The sequence below is a fragment of the Monodelphis domestica genome, chromosome 1, assembly GCF_027887165.1.
Source record: "Monodelphis domestica isolate mMonDom1 chromosome 1, mMonDom1.pri, whole genome shotgun sequence".
In the NCBI taxonomy this organism is placed as follows: domain Eukaryota; kingdom Metazoa; phylum Chordata; class Mammalia; order Didelphimorphia; family Didelphidae; genus Monodelphis; species Monodelphis domestica.
This window is the reverse complement of record NC_077227.1, coordinates 581,591,978-581,608,211: the sequence shown is the minus strand read 5'-3', so window position 1 is coordinate 581,608,211 and position 16,234 is coordinate 581,591,978. Positions and strand designations below refer to the sequence as shown.

The 16,234-nt window shown below is 41.8% G+C and overlaps 1 protein-coding gene across 1 annotated transcript; it reads right to left on the bottom strand.

Annotated features, from left to right (window-relative positions):
- Positions 1-856: 856 nt before the first annotated feature.
- On the bottom strand, positions 857-14,543 carry PLPBP (pyridoxal phosphate binding protein). Its single transcript, XM_001381808.4, has 8 exons — positions 14,361-14,543; positions 8,893-9,000; positions 8,743-8,778; positions 8,090-8,165; positions 4,791-4,925; positions 3,155-3,297; positions 2,456-2,554; positions 857-2,252 (listed from the first exon to the last, which is right to left on the bottom strand). The coding sequence occupies exons 1-8, from the start codon at positions 14,457-14,459 to the stop codon at positions 2,121-2,123; spliced, it is 828 nt and encodes a 275-aa protein (XP_001381845.2). The 5' UTR covers positions 14,460-14,543; the 3' UTR covers positions 857-2,120.
- Positions 14,544-16,234: the final 1,691 nt, after the last annotated feature.

The following is a 16,234-nucleotide window of genomic DNA, read 5'->3' as shown; positions in this document are numbered from 1 at the left end:
GGATGCTCCATGTTTCCACTCAAAAGCCTCATGTGAACTTGAACAGCAATACGGATATAAGGTTTACTAGTTTTCCTTTCTGGGAGGAAATCATTTGAATGTTAAGAGGTAAGGAGATATCTTGGGAGGTGAGGCAGACTAAAAAAAGTGTTTAAAAAGAAATTTTGCTTAATTTATGGGGGATGAACATATATGTTTAACTGAGGAAACAAGGCTAGTGGAAGGCATGCCAGACCTTGGGATCCTGACATCAGGGAGGACAACCTCCCTCTGGACAGGGCTTGGTTGTCACAGGCTGGCAGGACAAAGGATCTGCCTCTGGGGAGAATTCCTATGCTCTTGTGTCCCTGGGGGTGGGGGGCTGTTCTGGAGTGGGATTCATGGGCAGGCCCCCCAGAGGCTTCCCAGGCTCACAGTTCCTTTTCTTAAGTGTCTTTCACAGTTATTCTGCCTCCTCCTTTTGGCTTATCTGCACTTCTGGGTCCCCCAAAGTCTCAGGGCAAAGGCCAGAGAGGAGCTGCTCAGGCTCAGGCTCAGTCTTCAGAATAGCCTTTGGGGGTCATCCAGCCCCTGGATTTTGCAGGGTTAGGAAATGTCGCCATCTAGAGGTGAGTTTCAAGGATGGCAAGAGGGCATCTGTCTTCAGCGACTAATAAAGGGAGCATTAGTCATCTCAAGAATTTCTGAGTACTTCCTTTTCCTCCCTCTTTAGATCAATAATTGCTTTTTCATCCTTTGTTGAGGCTTGGCTATAGCAGTGATTCCAAAGGAAGCCCTTTTCCAGAATGGTACAAAATCAGCAAAGTTGATTCCTATTATTCCAAGGCACCTAGTATAGCCATTCACTACACCAGAGTGTAAAAAAATAATCTTTTAATTCCTTTGTAATTGGCACAGATGGCATAATTCAAACTCACATTTTTATTTAAGAGTCTATGAACCACCATACTGTGTAGCTTTAAAAGCACAGAAATCATATTGGCTTAAGAATTTTAAAAATTACATTCAGCATCGTATTCTCAAGGTTAATCCATAAAATTAAGTCCAGGGACTGAATAAATTAAGGGAAAAGCTAATATGTGTGTATGTGCACATGTGGGAGAGGTTCTCAAGATATACAGTCTTTTTCATGAATTTGCAAATACTGCATTTTGTCCATTTTCATGCTCACAAAAGCCTTGCTACTTTACTAGCAAATGAGAAAATTTACAAAATTGTTACTTATAAATATAGCAGGGTGCATATAAACTTGGATGATGAACTACTTTGTAAGGAGGAGCCCTCAAAATCAGTCCTGTTTGATGCTACTGCCTTGGTCTAGATTTGAAAGGCTCTCTCCATTTCTTGAAAACCACCAAAATTCACTATTAAACCCCACCAGCAGACTACATCCTAAGTAATTTATATTGCCACCTGACTGGGGAGAGGGTTAGCTTCCAAGAATGACAGGAGATGAGCTGCAGCTAGTCACAAATCCCATTTCCAAGGCCAAAAACAACAAAGATCAATCATAGTCTCTGGTTTCATTAGCAGCTTTCTGGGTGAAAAGCACATTATGAACCATGAAATTGCTTGTGTCATGTATTCTTCAGTAAAGAAACTGACCATCATCTTTGGGTGTTATTATGAATGGGGAGAGAAGATGGGGGGACCAATCTTGTCTCAGGGCAGATATGGTGCATGCTCTAGAGGATCTCCATCTCTATCAAAAGGAGATGAAGCCCCCAGTGATCAGGGCAAGGGCAACTCACAGCAATAAGTATAGGCTTCGGTGAACACATTTCTACTTGCAAAAGGCATTCATGATTAGTTAGATCTGGCTAGGAGTGAGGGTTCATTCTGATTTGGTCTCTTTCCTGCTGAAAGGCCTGAATTCTCCAGTTCTGAGGCAATCCTAAGTCAATGATCTAAATGGCCAAAGGTGTCAAAGATGCTAAGTGAAGATGATTCCCACCAATTCAATAATCATTAGAGCTCTAGGGCCTGGGTCTTAACAAAAGCACGCTGTATTACAACCTGGCATGTGGAAAGTAAGATTTGGGTTAGTGCATAGTGAAAGTTCCCACCCCGGGGCCCTCGAGAGGCAGAAGTTTGCTGCTTGGTTCCTCTCCTTTCTCAGTTCAATGCTCTTGGGTTGCCTCCATCGTGGCCTTTATGCCTGTCATGGCCTTGTCCATAGCTGGTTTCTTTGAATAATCCCGTTCTCCAAAAATAGTACTTCCTATCCGAACATTTGTGGACCCCATTTCAATCTGGAGAGGAATGGAGAGAGAGGCAACATTGAATCCTGAATAACAAGAAATGATGCCCTGGGCATGCTTCTCAATGTACATCTCACATATACAAGGCGCCATCTTCTTACCACCAGGGCACCTCAGAGATTTCCCAGCCTTCCACCTAACCCTGTCTCATTGCCTTTGGTAATGCCTTATAGGCCTCTTGGACAGAAGCTTACCGCATGCTGGAAATCCATGGACATGCCCATACTCAGTTCCACCTGGTCAATGGGGAGGCCGAGCTTCTCGCACAGCTCCTTCCGCAAGCACAACAGAGCCTATAGAATAGTCAAAAGGAGTGAAGGGTCAGGTGACAGTTGTCCTCTCTAAGGGTGCTTGAAGGGGCTGCATTCAGACTTCTGGCAAAGGTTATTTAGCCACTGATTCAGGACTTCAGTTCTAAGATGTTCTAATGGAATATTTTCTGGGAAACTTAGCTCACTTCAATAAGATTTCAGTAGAAAAGAAACTAAGACCTTATTCTCCTCAAAATATACATCCCAACTGGATGAAGAAATGCCTATGGGGCATTTCTTTGGGAAACCCTCCCCTTTCCCAAGGGCTGCCACATGTTTAAATTTAGAGAGTTTAACTTTGCAAAGATTTGGTTAAAATCTAAGTTACCTTTGAAGCCTGCCACTATAGCAAGCACTTTAGCAGCTATATAGAGAACTGAAGAATGTCAGAGCCAGAAGGGATCCTCTGCCACTGCCTTACAGATTAGGGAAGCAAAATGCAAAGGGAAGAGCCTCACTAAAGAGCAGTGAGTGTCACTGCTGGGTAAGTTAGGGTAAGAGCTCAGGGTCCTGTGCACCCGCCACCCCTGCCCCTGCCCCCTCAACAATGCTACCCAAGCTGGTATTTATATGCCACTATACCTGGAAATCTGGGTTGGGCCCTTTACTGAGGTCATGTCCAAAACTCCCTATGGTCATCAAACCCACGAACTCCAGATTGGGACACTTGGCATTGATGTGCTGCACTGTGGCCATTGTCTCTGAAGGTGGGAGTCCATGCTTACCTTCATGGAGAGAAAGATGGAAATCCAAGAAGCTTTAAGTGGCAGAAGATGGATGAATTTCAATCCCCCAGAACCAAACAGATGGTCCAAAGGCAAGATACTCTTCTCTTTAAGGATTCTCAATGAATGTCCAACCCAAACCCAAGCTCCACAGGCAGGAGTCTGTCCAGGACAGGGTGCCCCCACCCCAGCCTTTATGCCATTTCTTGGACAGAACATTTTATAAAGTGGACTTCCTCTCCAAGACATAAGAACTTTGTTGGAGACAAGATCTACCATGCTATATCCTTGGAGGAGTTATTGGATTCGATTTTTCTATATCTGTGCTGTGGAATTTCTGATGGCTTTATCTATATTAAAGTTTATAGGACCAGAGATTTAGACCTGGCAGGAACCTAGGCTAACCCCCACACTTTACAGATAGGAAACATGGGCCTAGAGAAGGTGAAAGACAAGGGCATAGCAAGTGGCAAAGCCAGCTGAATACTGAATACTAAGTGTGCTTGTAATAACACATTTGCATCTTAGGTACATGCTAAGATATCATTGAATCTACTGGAATACTAACACATGAGTTATTAGCAGATGACTGACTATATGATTTATCATTGGTTTTGTGGTTAGAGTATCCTTACTTACTGATCAGAGTGGCCATAATCCACAAGTTCCATCATTTACTGAATAGAGTAGCTGGACTCACTCAATCTCTAAACAATAGAAAATTTCTGCCAATCATTAAGAAATGGTTCAACTACAAATTGAATCTGTAGCTAAGTACTGAATTGCCCACAAGGAGGATACAGCAGAATTGTGGTTTGTGGATATGACTAAAGTAGGGAAAGAAATATCCCAACTGCACCACTCCTGTAAATTAAGGAAACATAATTATTGATGAGCACTGGCTTTAGGAAGGCTGTGAACAAAGAGCTACTTTATAAGGCTGACATGTAAAATAATAATAATCATGTATACTTTCAACCCCAGCATGCCAAAGAAACTTACTGACAAAAACCTACACTGATTTTTTTAGTGTTCCAGATACTAAGCAGTACTGAAGATGAGAATTTATTTAAAAAGAAAAAAAAATCTAAGAAATATTATCCAGATTCTAAATTTCCATTCCCTTTCTGGGCAGCTGGCTGCCTAGTTTGGCATTTTCAAAAAACCAAAATCATGCCCCTGCTCCAGCTACTCTTTACTTTGAAGGTAGGAATATGGGAGCCTCCTGTGGGTGTGAAGCTGTTCCACATGCACTGCTGGGCACTCTGGGTCAGCAGTGGCTTTTATAGAGTTTGGGAAGATGAGATGTGAACTGGCCACTTGCTCTCCAAGAAGATGCTTGTGTACAATAAGAACTCATTTACAAAGCATCTTCCTCATGGCGGCCCTGTGAGGTAGGTAGCGTAAGTACATATTTCCACCCACTTTATAGGCTGAGGGTCTCCCCATCCCACGGGAGGTAAAAGCCATTAAGTTAGGTCTTAGTCACTTACTTTCTTCCCCACTGGTGTTAATCTGCACCATGACTTTTAATCTCTCTGAAGAGCCTCTCTTCTGCCAAGAATTGTTTACTTTGTCTGCCAACTTCACAGAGTCCACAGTTTCCAGCATGTACAGGTTGGGGACAGCTATAAGGAAGAAGAAGCAATGGAGCTGACTTGGCTTTCTACTCAACCTAGTCTTATAGGTTGCATGCCTGCCCTTCTTGAATTCTTAACCATAATAATAATAATAATACTTTAAAATTAAAATTTATATTTATACAAATATATATTTAGGAAATAAATATATTTTATTAAATTTATTAATAGTAATAATAAAATGCTTTATGGTTTGCAAAGTACTTTACAAATGTTATCCCTTTGGCCCTTACAACAACCTTATGAGGTAAGTGCTATTATATTCACTTTATAGATGAGGAAATGAGGCTGAGAGATTAAGTTACTTACTGGCCTAGAGTCAATTATTTGATAAGAACTTATTGATCAGTCACTATATGCCAGGCATTGTGCTAGTCATTGAGGATGCAAAGAAAGACAGTCTCTGCCCTCAAGGAGCTCTCAATCTAGCTTGCATAGCTAGTAAGTGCCTGAGACACAACTTGAACTTGGGTCTTTCCGATTCCTCACACAGCATTCTATCCGCTGTTCAGCCAGAAACCCAAGAGATATTATGACTAAGTATGAGCTAGAATGGAAGTTGGCACTGTTCTAGTGCAAGAATCAATAAGGAAAGGGAAATACTTAATGTACCAAATTAGATATCAATATGCATCAGTGTATTAAATTTTCTTTAGTTCAATTTAAAACTAATTTATTCCACACTTTTATGTACTAGATCTTTGTTTCAGGGAGAATCTTGGAGTCATTAAAAGTCCTCAAGATTTTTCCAAAAAGAATCTGGCTCATTCTCTTCTACCCAGTTCTAGGTTACCCACAATGCATATCTAAGATACATGTCCATGTATGTTAGATCACCTTTAAAGGTTGTCCATTTAGCAGCACTTCATAATCAAGGAAACAGGTATTCTTGATCTACTTGGTTTTTTCCTAAATGATCTTTTAGAATATCAATATTCCCTTTCTATGAGAACTGGAACGACCTCCAGGAATTGATGTAGAGTGAAAGGAGCAGAACCAGGAGAACATTGTACACAGAGACTGATATACTGTGGTACAATTGAATGTAATGGACTTCTCTACTCGCAGCAGTGCAATGATCCAGGACAATTCTGAGGGACTTCTGAGAAAGAACATATTCACATTCAGAGGAAAAACTGTGGATGTAGAAATGCAGAAGAAAAACATATGATCGATCATGTGGTTCCATGGGGATATGACTGGGGTTTTGGAATTAAGATTTTTTTTTTTTTGGAATTTAAGATGTATTACCCAATAGAATTGCTTCGTGGCTCTGGGAGGGGGGAAAGAAGAGGGGAGGAAAAGAACATGAATCATGTAACCATGGAAAAATATTCTAAATAAATAAATTAGTTAAAAAAATAAATATTGATATCCTTGATGTTAAAATAAGACTCCTTCATGGCTTGAAGACCTAGAATACCGCATTAAAGCTGCAACTAGAAATGGAGAAGTACATTTTAGGAATGAGTAAGCTCCAATATCTTTTTTTTAATTTAAGTTAATTTTTTACAAGTATGTATTATTTCTCCTTCCAACTATTCTCCACTCTCTCCCTCTCAATGAACAATTAAAAAATAAAACCCTTCATATCAACATGTATAGCACAGTAAAAAAGATGACTATATTAGCTCTGTCCAAAAACCTATGTCTCATTCTATATTATAACATAGACACCTCTAGCAGGATATGGGTGGCACATTTCCTCTTCAAGTGTCTGGATTTGTGTTTAATTATTGCATTGATTAGAATTCTAAAGTCTTTCAAGTCTAAAGTCTTGCTTTTCTTTATGATTGTATAGATTATTCTCCTAGATATGCTCACTTCACTTTGCATCAGTTTATATAGTTGAACAAAGTTTGGTTCTATATTCATTATTTTCTCCTGAAACTGTCCGTTTTGCATTTCTTATGGCATGATAATATTATAATACATTCATATGCCATAATATGTCTAGTTATGCCATATGCCAACAGGTGGGCATTCCTTTAGTTTCCAGCTTCTGGCAACTACAAAAAGGGCTCCTATAAATACTTTTGTACAAATAGGCTCTTTCCTCTTTCTTTGATTTTTTTTTGGGGGGGTGGGGAAAGGCCTAGGGCTGATGGGTCAACTAGTATGCATAATTTAGTTACCTTTTAGGCATGGCTTCAAATTGCTTTAGACTGCAACATCTAACCAACAAATAACTGCAGGAGTAGTGGCATAAAAGTTACCAGAAAAAAAGAATGACCAGAGGATAGTCTATGTTTTTGCTGGAAGCCATGCAATGACAAGAGAACGAGAAGAAACACAGAATATTGGGTAAACTCCCTGTGGAGGATCTGTGGGAGGACACCCACAGGAGTGGTGTGGATGGCCAAGAATTTGCACCACTGGAGAGTAGCCACACTGATGAGATAATAAATCCAGTAAGTACTTGATTATGTGCCAGGCACTCTCCTAGGGACTAGTGACACGATAAAAAGTCAAACAGTTCTTACTCTCAAGGAATGTATTTGCATTCTACTAAAGGAAATATGACACGTACACAAATTCACATAAGGTGGCCCATTATGTGGGCAAAGCAGTGGTCTGGACAAAGCATTCTTGAAAAATAATGAGGAGGGCACCACCATTTTCAGATGGCAGATCAGAGCTAGGATGATGTGTCACATTTCGTGAAGAGCTAATAGTCCAGATGGCTGGAATGTGCTATGCATGAAGGGAGGCAATATGAAATAAGGCTGGATCCAGGAGTTTGTATTTTATCCTAGAGGCAATAGAGAATTCCTGAAGAGTAGGAAGTTCAGAGGAGGGGAAGAGCCTTGGGTTGGTAGATGGAGCATCTTATTTGAAGAATAACAAGGAGGTCAGTGTAGTCGGACGGTCACAGAGGTATAAGGAGCCTGGAAAGGTAGGAAGTGGCCAGCTTGTGAGGGTGATGGATCATTAATGTGCAGCTGGTAAAAATGAATAAGTACATGGACTAAAATGTTTAAAATTCATTTCCACAGGCATCAACTACTCTGTTTTACCCTGTTAATATTAACAACTTGAATTTCTTACCTGAAAGAAACCTATCATCACCAATGGGTAAATTAGGGGAGTCTTTACTTCAGACTATTTTCCCCTCTTACCTTTAACAGAAAAGCTTTAGCTTATTTCCTTACCGATCAATTTGTTGACATTTTGTTTCTGCAGGTGGCCAATGAAATGCCATTTGATCTCAGGACATGAAGATAGAATCTGGAGAAAAAGCAGGGGGAGGGAGAGATGTATTTTGGCTCCGACTTTAAGGGTACAGATCAGGACCACTAGCAGACACTTCTTGGCCAAGGATCCCTACAATTCTTGGGTCAGTCCCCTACACCTCCAACATAAGAGCTCCAGGTGGACTTGGTAAATCACTACTCCTACCCTTTCTTAGCTCCCTAACAGCTTTCCCAACAAGAGAGAGATTCAGGTACGATGGTTCTAGGGCTCCTGCCCTGCCTTTTCTCCATCCCAAGGTGAGTGGCTCTATGTCCATATTTATCACGGCTTATAAGTTTCAAATAGATACCAAGATTGCAGCAGGCTACAACCAACCGTTTTTAGGGATCTAAAAGGGAGAAAAATCCATCTAAGATCTAGTTACATTGTACCATTGGATTTAGGGGTGGAAGGGACTTCATATGAGACTTTCCATTTAGCTAGAAAAAACCTATGAACAAGCCAGAACGGACACTTTTTTGAACTCTTCTACTTTCTCCAATTAAAAACAGCCCAGGGAGGAAGATCAAGATTTAGAATGAATATAAAGAATCTATAAAAACACACTTACTTTAGTATTTGATGCTTTTTCTAACAGCTCCTGAACCTGAGAAGATTAAAATGAAAATTACATGAGTCCAAAGTCCAGCAAATGGGCCTTTTCTAAAGTCTAGTCATATCCTCTCATTGCAGACAAGGGGAACTCAGACAGGACACTTACATAGTTCTCTCCAAAGCTGCGCTGCCCATGAGCATATGCCTCAATCACCATATCAGCAGGTTTGGTTTTGCTCACAGCTACTAGCCGGGGTTGGATGGCTGGAAGATCCTGCCAAGAGGGAAAGATTCCATACTTGAGTGAAAAGTAGAAATATTCACTTTGGGTTTTTTGGTTTTTAAACCCTTAACTTCTACCTTGAAATCAATACAAAGTACACAGAAGAGGAGTAAGGCCTAGGCAATTGGGCTTAACTGACTTGCCTAGGGTTACACAGATAGGAAGTATCTGACATCACATTTGAACCCAGGTCCTCTTAACTTCAGGCATGGTGCTTTATCCTCTGTGCTACCTAGCTGCCCTGAGATATTCACTTTGAAATAACTGGCAGCAAGGAAGAATTATCCTAGTAAATCTAATGGAAAAGAATTAGAATAAGAGCCTTGACAACCCCATTTTTATCTCTTTAGTCCTATAGGAAGCAGTATTCTTTACCTTTAAATGTATGATACTTCAAGTTTAACAATCTACTACCTAAAAAAGGACTGTTCTTACTCAGCAGAAGTAAGAAATAGTAAAGTCACAATCCTTCAAACAGAAGGAAACCTATTTACTGGGGCCTGATGCCTCAGAGATTACAAGGGATATTCTACATTGAACTAATTTTTTGTTCTTTTTGTGTTCCTTGTAAGCCTGAGTAACTCAGTTTCAGAAGAGGGAAAAAGGATGGGAAGGGAATTATCTGGAATTTGTGACTCTGAACTGTTCAGGAGAAGAACAAATTCAAGTTCAGTCAAGAGAGATTTATTCTTTCTTAGAGGGGGGTCATGGACTGTTCTAAGGCAAAATTCCTGAAATTAAAAACAAATAAATTTAACATCTGTATGCAACCTGTTTCTACCTCAAAGACAGCAGGTGAGAAAAGGCCTAGATTTTGGAAATTTATAGGCCACAGCAGTGATGAGAAACAGCCCTATTTTTACTAAAGAAAAGCCATCTGTTTTTTTGCAGTAAAGCCTTGACTGGTCTCTTGCAGATTCCTTAATACAAAGTACCCAGCATGAATCAATGGACCATTTATCACTGTGGGGCCCAATAAAAGAAGCAGGTACAGCCCAGATCTTGAGTTTTTTGGCAGTTCAGTTGTGAGATATATTAATTTCTCTTGAAGTACTCTCTTCCTCAATATATGCAGTTTTGGGTGGCTGAGAAAGGACACGAGAGATTAGCTAGTAATAGAAGAAAAATCTAGTGCTTCAGACATTCCAGCTGATGGGTTCTTTTGAAGGTTCTGCTCAATGATGTCATAGGCTAAGACATGAAATAGGCTAAGATAGACCCCAAATTTTAGAGATAGAAGAAATCTCAGAGATCAATTAGCATAATCCCTTCATTTTAAAGATGAGGAAACCTTAGAACTTAAGGGAACAAGTAACTTAAGTGAATTGCCCATCATATGAAGGGTGCTAATGTAAGAGATGGCACTTGACTTCTACTATAGTATCTTTCCACTAGATTTTTGTTGTTGTTTTTGGATCATTTCAGTCCTGTCCAACTCTTCAGGTCCCTATTTGGGGTTTTCTTGGCAAAGACACTGTAGCAGTTTGCCATTTCTTTCTCCATTTATTTTACAGATGAGGAACTGAGGCAAACGGAGTTAAGTGACTTGTTTAGGGTCACACATTCCAAGTCCAATGCTCTATCTCCTGTGCCATCTAGCTGCCTACAAGATTAATCCACTAAATTAACCCAAGGACCCTCCTATCTCCAGTTCTGCAAACTCTAACACAAGTTCACGATACTTTCCCACCCCGTTCCCAACTTTAGTTTTCTCATTCACAATAGCAAAGTTCCAAGGAAAGGAGAGATTAACTAGTAACAGAATGTCAGATGGGACCCAAGAGTCCTGATTCATTGCTTAATGTACAGTCTAACTCTTTTCCATAATCACTATTTAAAGAGCAGAATCTCCTTCTTTTCAATAATGACATCCATTGACCTGGGTAGCTATGAATAGCTATCATTAATAATGCCATTCACCATCAGGTATTTTAAAGTATCAGAGAATTTTTGAGCTGGGAGAAACCCTTGAAATTTCTTGAGGGAATCAATAAGTAAGCTTTGGGAGAGGTAAGACAATTAGAAAATATATATCTCCTTCTTTACTGACTATAACTACCCTACCCAGCCCCAAAATTTGCTCTACTAGCCTCTCCTATTGTTCTCAATTTACCTTATCCTTAAAACAAAGTCCTATAGAGAGGTATGACTGATACTAGAGCTGCTCTAGGAGGCTCAGTGAAGACCACTGGTTCTAGATTCGGAAGACTCGAGTTCAAATTTAGCCTCAGATGCCTGCTAACTATGAGACACAGGGCATCACTTAACCTGTTTGCCTCAGTTTCCTCATTTTAAAATGGGAATAATAGCACCTACTTCCTAAGGTTCTTGTGAGCATCAAATAAGATAATTGTAAAGCCAGTGCCTGGCATGTAGTAAATGCTATATGTTAGTTATAATTATTATCATCATCATCATCATCATCATCATCGGCACTGGGAATTGCTGCCAGGAAATATTTCACTCAGCGGGTGTATGATTTCTATGGGGAGGATCATTTAGAATGACAGAATGCTAGAGCTAAGGATCTTAAGTCCAATCCCACTCTTTTCCCCTCTATTTTACAGACTGCAATACAGTCAAGGGTCAGACTTGGGGCTCTGGTCTTCTGAATCCCAGCCCAGAATTTCCTGTTTTCTAAGTTTGTCAATATAATAAAGGGGGCACCTTTAAAGCGCTCCCTATCTATTTTCCTTTAGATGACTACCTACTACCAAAAGGGGCTGTAACCTCTGGTCTGGGGTCATTTCAAGAGGAGGAAAACCAACTGCAAAAGAACCCTTACACAGCACTTTGTTGATACTTCTCTTATGCATATGTATGAAAGACACCAAAACTCTTCTTCCAAAACCTCATTGAGGTATGAAGGTGGTCCTAGCTTCTCAAAAGCAATGCTAGCAGGGTACAAGGTCTGATAGATCTTATAAAGTAGAAAGGATTTTGGCATGGGCAAACTTTTTCCCAGTCACCACAAAAGACCAAGCTATCTAGTTCTGACCAAACTGATTGCAGGGTAATAAATTCTCCCAGCCAGAGCAATTCTTGAAGTTGCTGTCGTTGTTGAGTTATTTTTTGTTATGTCTGACTCTTCTTGGCAAAAATATTGCAGTGGTTTGCCATTTTATTCTCCAGATCATTTTACAGATGAGGAAATGGAGGGCAAACACAATTAATAAGTGACTTGCCCAGGGTTACACAGATAGTAAATGTCTGAGGCCAGATTTGAACTCAGAAAGATGAGTCTTTCTAACTCCAGGCCTGGCACTCTATCCCTGGTGCCACTTAGCTGCCCAATTCTTTAAATATGTGTAATGAGTCATAGAAGATTAACAATTTGTATTAGTTAAGCAATCTTAAGAAGAAATATTAGCATTTGAACACATGACAAAGTGGATGGAGAGCCAAATCTGAAGTAATCTGAGTTCAAGTCTAACACATGCTGGCTTTTTGACCCTGGAAAAGTCACTGTACTTCTAAGTATTTTAGGAAATTCTTAAGGATATAAATTGAAAAGCAGGTGCTGATATGCACTGAAAAGGGAGTTTTCTATACCAATTAAATCAGAAGTCTAGTCTATACCACAGCCTGATGAATCTCCTAAGTACCCCAGGAAAGTAACATATCATTCTCTCCCGTGGTAGGTTCTATTCACATAAGCTTCTGCCCTTAGTACAGTCCTTGACTTTCAAATAATTCAGAACTGCAGTTCTAGGGGTTTTAGAAATCTTTTGATCTGATGTTCTCATTATAAAATCTAAGACCTGAAGCATTCAATTCTTCTTTTGGGTGCCCACCCTGGCCTGTTTTATCCCCATGACACAAGGTAACTAAGAGTGTCTTTTCTACAATCTCCTCTTGGAGAGAGCTAAATGGTAAATTCCTATTATGCCAAGGGGTTGTTAGACATTTCCCGAAAAAACCTCATGAATTGGAAGAGCCCTTGAGTGCATATAGAATCTCTTCTTTTAAGAGTAATGGTGATTGGGGGGGGGGGGGGCGGGGTGGAACAGCTGAGTAGCTCAGTGGATTGAGAGCCAGGCATAGCAATGGGAGGTCCTAGGTTCAAATCTGGCTTCAGACACTTCCCAGCTGTGTGACCCTAGGCAAGTTACTTAACACCCCTTCCTCCCCCCCCCCCCCCCCAATTGCCTAGCCCTTACGTCTCTTCTGCCTTGGAATCAATACACAGTACACAGTATTGATTCCAAGACAGAAGGTAAGGGTAACAGTGATGGAAGAACTCCAGTACGGAAGAATCTACTATCTTCTAAGCAGCACATTCCACTTTTAGGAGTGAAATAGTTTAGGGTTCACTTACAGGATAGTTCTAACAAGTAGGATGTTTTTCCTTATCTGTATCTAAATCTGCCTCTTCTCAGATAAAATAAGTTGGATAATATTAGTAACATTTAAACAGCACTTACTCCGAGAGAGCTACTATGCTAAGTGCTTTACAATTATCTCATTTGCACCATAACCTTGGGAATTAGGTGCTATTTTTACCTCGAATTTTCAGATAAGGAAACCGAGACAAATAGAAACTGTCTGACACCAGATTTGAACAAGTGTTCCCGACTCCCAAATCAGTGCTCTATGTACAAAGCCAGCTCTGCCAATACCTGAAGACTGCTGCTGTGAGGCCTCTCTCCCCTGACACTCTAAGTTTTCTTTTCTCCAGTCTAAAAGTCCATGTTCCTCCAACCTGATTTTCCAAAATGACAACATCTTGGCTGCCCTCTTCTGGACACTCTACAACTCATTTATCAAGGTCCTTCCCAAATTGTCCCTCCGAAGTGACTATAACCCTCCAGGTGCGGTCCGACTCGTCGGAGGGGGGAGGAGGGGCTGTCACCTCCCTAGTCACAGCTTTGAAAGGCCCTCCTCATTTTACAGGACGGGAAACAGCGACCCAGGGAAGTTGGATGACTTGCCCAAGGTCACACACGGGATACAGCAGGCCAGCTAAGGGTCAAAATCAGGCACTCTAGCCCTAGTTTCCCTCAGTATGGCCTGGGATGTTTATTTGCTTTTTTGGAGGGGGATTGGGGGGAGGGTTTGCTGTCACGTCACACGATTCTCTCAAATAGAGCTTGCAGGCCGCTAGATCCCGCTGCTGTAGCAGCAGCGCGTCCTTCCCTCCTGAGGGTCACCCCACAATCCCATGGTGTGAGACATCTCCAGATAAAAGGTTTGGGACAGGGAGGCCCTGAGGGACCTCTTCAGGGATCGGACCCTGCATCTTACAGACACCGGGCCTTAGCCCTCAGCCATGCCACCCCCGCGTCCATCCCCCACCTCTACCGGTCACCGGGACGCCCCCGAGTCGCAGGACCCCCAATCCTCGCCCTCACCCGGGATCGCCGCGCTGCAGACTGCTGCACCCGCTCCTTCACGGCCAGTAGCGCTAGCCCAACACCCAGCTCTGCAGACATGCCGGCAGCTTTCCTCATAACACTAAGGCGCTCCAACGCGGTACCCTGTTCCCACCCTCGGCGGCGGCACCCGCGCGCCGACACGGACCTTTTTCCGGTTCCGCCCACTCCCCTGACAGTTAGACCAATCACTGACAGCCGCTGAACTCTCTCGGCCAATGGATACGCGGCCTCGACGATAAGGACGTCCTCACCTCTCAAGAGAAGCCATATTTAGGAGGTCGGGAATACGCCTATGGCACCATCAAATAGCAAGGTGAGGCGTAGGGGTGGGAGACAGAAAGAGGGGCTGTTCTGAGTAGGAGACCTGAGACGGAAGAGCGTCGAAGCTGCCAGCTCCCATGATCTGTGCAATCCCATGAGACTCCTCCCTGTCCCACAGTGATTAGGAGGCCGAGCGACGCCCTACAGGATCCCTTCAGTTCCCTTACTTCTCCTCCCTACCCTCGCTCAGTAATGTGGATCAGTCCCCCTCTGCCTTCCAAACTCGGGTGCTTCTCATCTCTATCTAGACCCTTGGTTGTAGTCCATTCCATTCTCTGAATGCTCAGACCCTTTTATATACTTTAACTTACTAATTTACTAATAATATAATTCACTATATAGTAGCAAATCACTTTTTATCACAGCAACCTCGGTAGCGCAACTGTCATTACCTTCATTTTACAGGTGAGGAAACAGGCTCATATAAGTAAAATGTGTGGCTTACAAGAATTCAACCAAGAGGGGTTGAGAGCATGTCTTCTGATTCCCGGGGCTAGCCCTTCGTTACCACTATACCGCAGTGTTCCACTAGTTAGCACATACCGTTTCATTTTATAATCTTTCGTTTTTACAGCACAGTCATTTTCAGAGAATCTATCCCTCTTTACTTCCCTACACGAATTTATGTATGTTATTACGCCCTCCTCCTCTCCCCACCCCCAACTAGTGCAGTTTCGCTTCTCATTCAGAGCAGTTCTTAAAGAGAAACAATGAAATTTCAGTTTTAGCGGCTACCCAGTGCCCCAATACAAACGTTTAAAACCAAGTCCCTCTACTAGAGAAAAGGTAACACCAGAGGGTTTTCGAAATAAAAACTAAAACTAAACTGTCAAACAAACAAAATTCAGCCCCCTTTTTCTGTAGTCCTGTGCTGGGTGAGTGGTACCCTTTATCTCTGTACTGGACATTTAAGTCAACAATCATTTATGAAGGAAGGGCCTTCTCTATAGTAGAGGAAAGGGACTGATGCGAACCATTTGTTCCAAGGGCCATGAAGGTGAGGTTGGCAGGCACTGGAGAGCCCCTGAATCTTGGTTAGACAACTAAGAAGCCAAGGACCTCCACTGTGTCCCTGAGCCCTCTCCAGTCATCGTGACTTCTATCTTGCCACAGGGTGAGAGGAGGGGTAGTTGCAGCACAGTGCATAGAGTGCCAGGTCTGAAGTCAGGAAGGCCTGGATTAAAATAGGATCTTAGACCCTTCTTAGTGATGTGGCCCTGAGTAAGTTGCTTAGCCCCTGCCATCTTTGTGTCTTAGAATTGATAATAGTTGCTATTATGATAGAAGGTAAGAGTTTAAAAGGGGAGAGACCACTGACTTTGTGCAACTATCTCACTTAAATACAATTTATTTTCAAGTCAAAAGACTCACTGTGGAATACTATTGTGCTATCAGGAATGGTGAACTGCTTGATTTCTATGTGAACTGGAAAGACCTCCATGAACTGACCTGGAATGAAATGAACAGAACTAGGAGAACATTGTACACAGAAACTGTAACACCGTGGGAGGATCAACTGTAATCAACTT

Coding starts and splice junctions, on each gene's coding strand:
- PLPBP (XM_001381808.4), bottom strand. CDS start 14,459: ATGAGGAAAGCTGCCGGCATGTCTGCAGAGCTGGGTGTTGGGCTAGCG. Junction 8,166..8,742: donor AAAAAGCATCAAATACTAAA/GTAAGTGTGTTT, acceptor CTTTTTCTCCAG/ATTCTATCTTCATGTCCTGA. Junction 3,298..4,790: donor TAACACCAGTGGGGAAGAAA/GTAAGTGACTAA, acceptor CTCTCCATGAAG/GTAAGCATGGACTCCCACCT.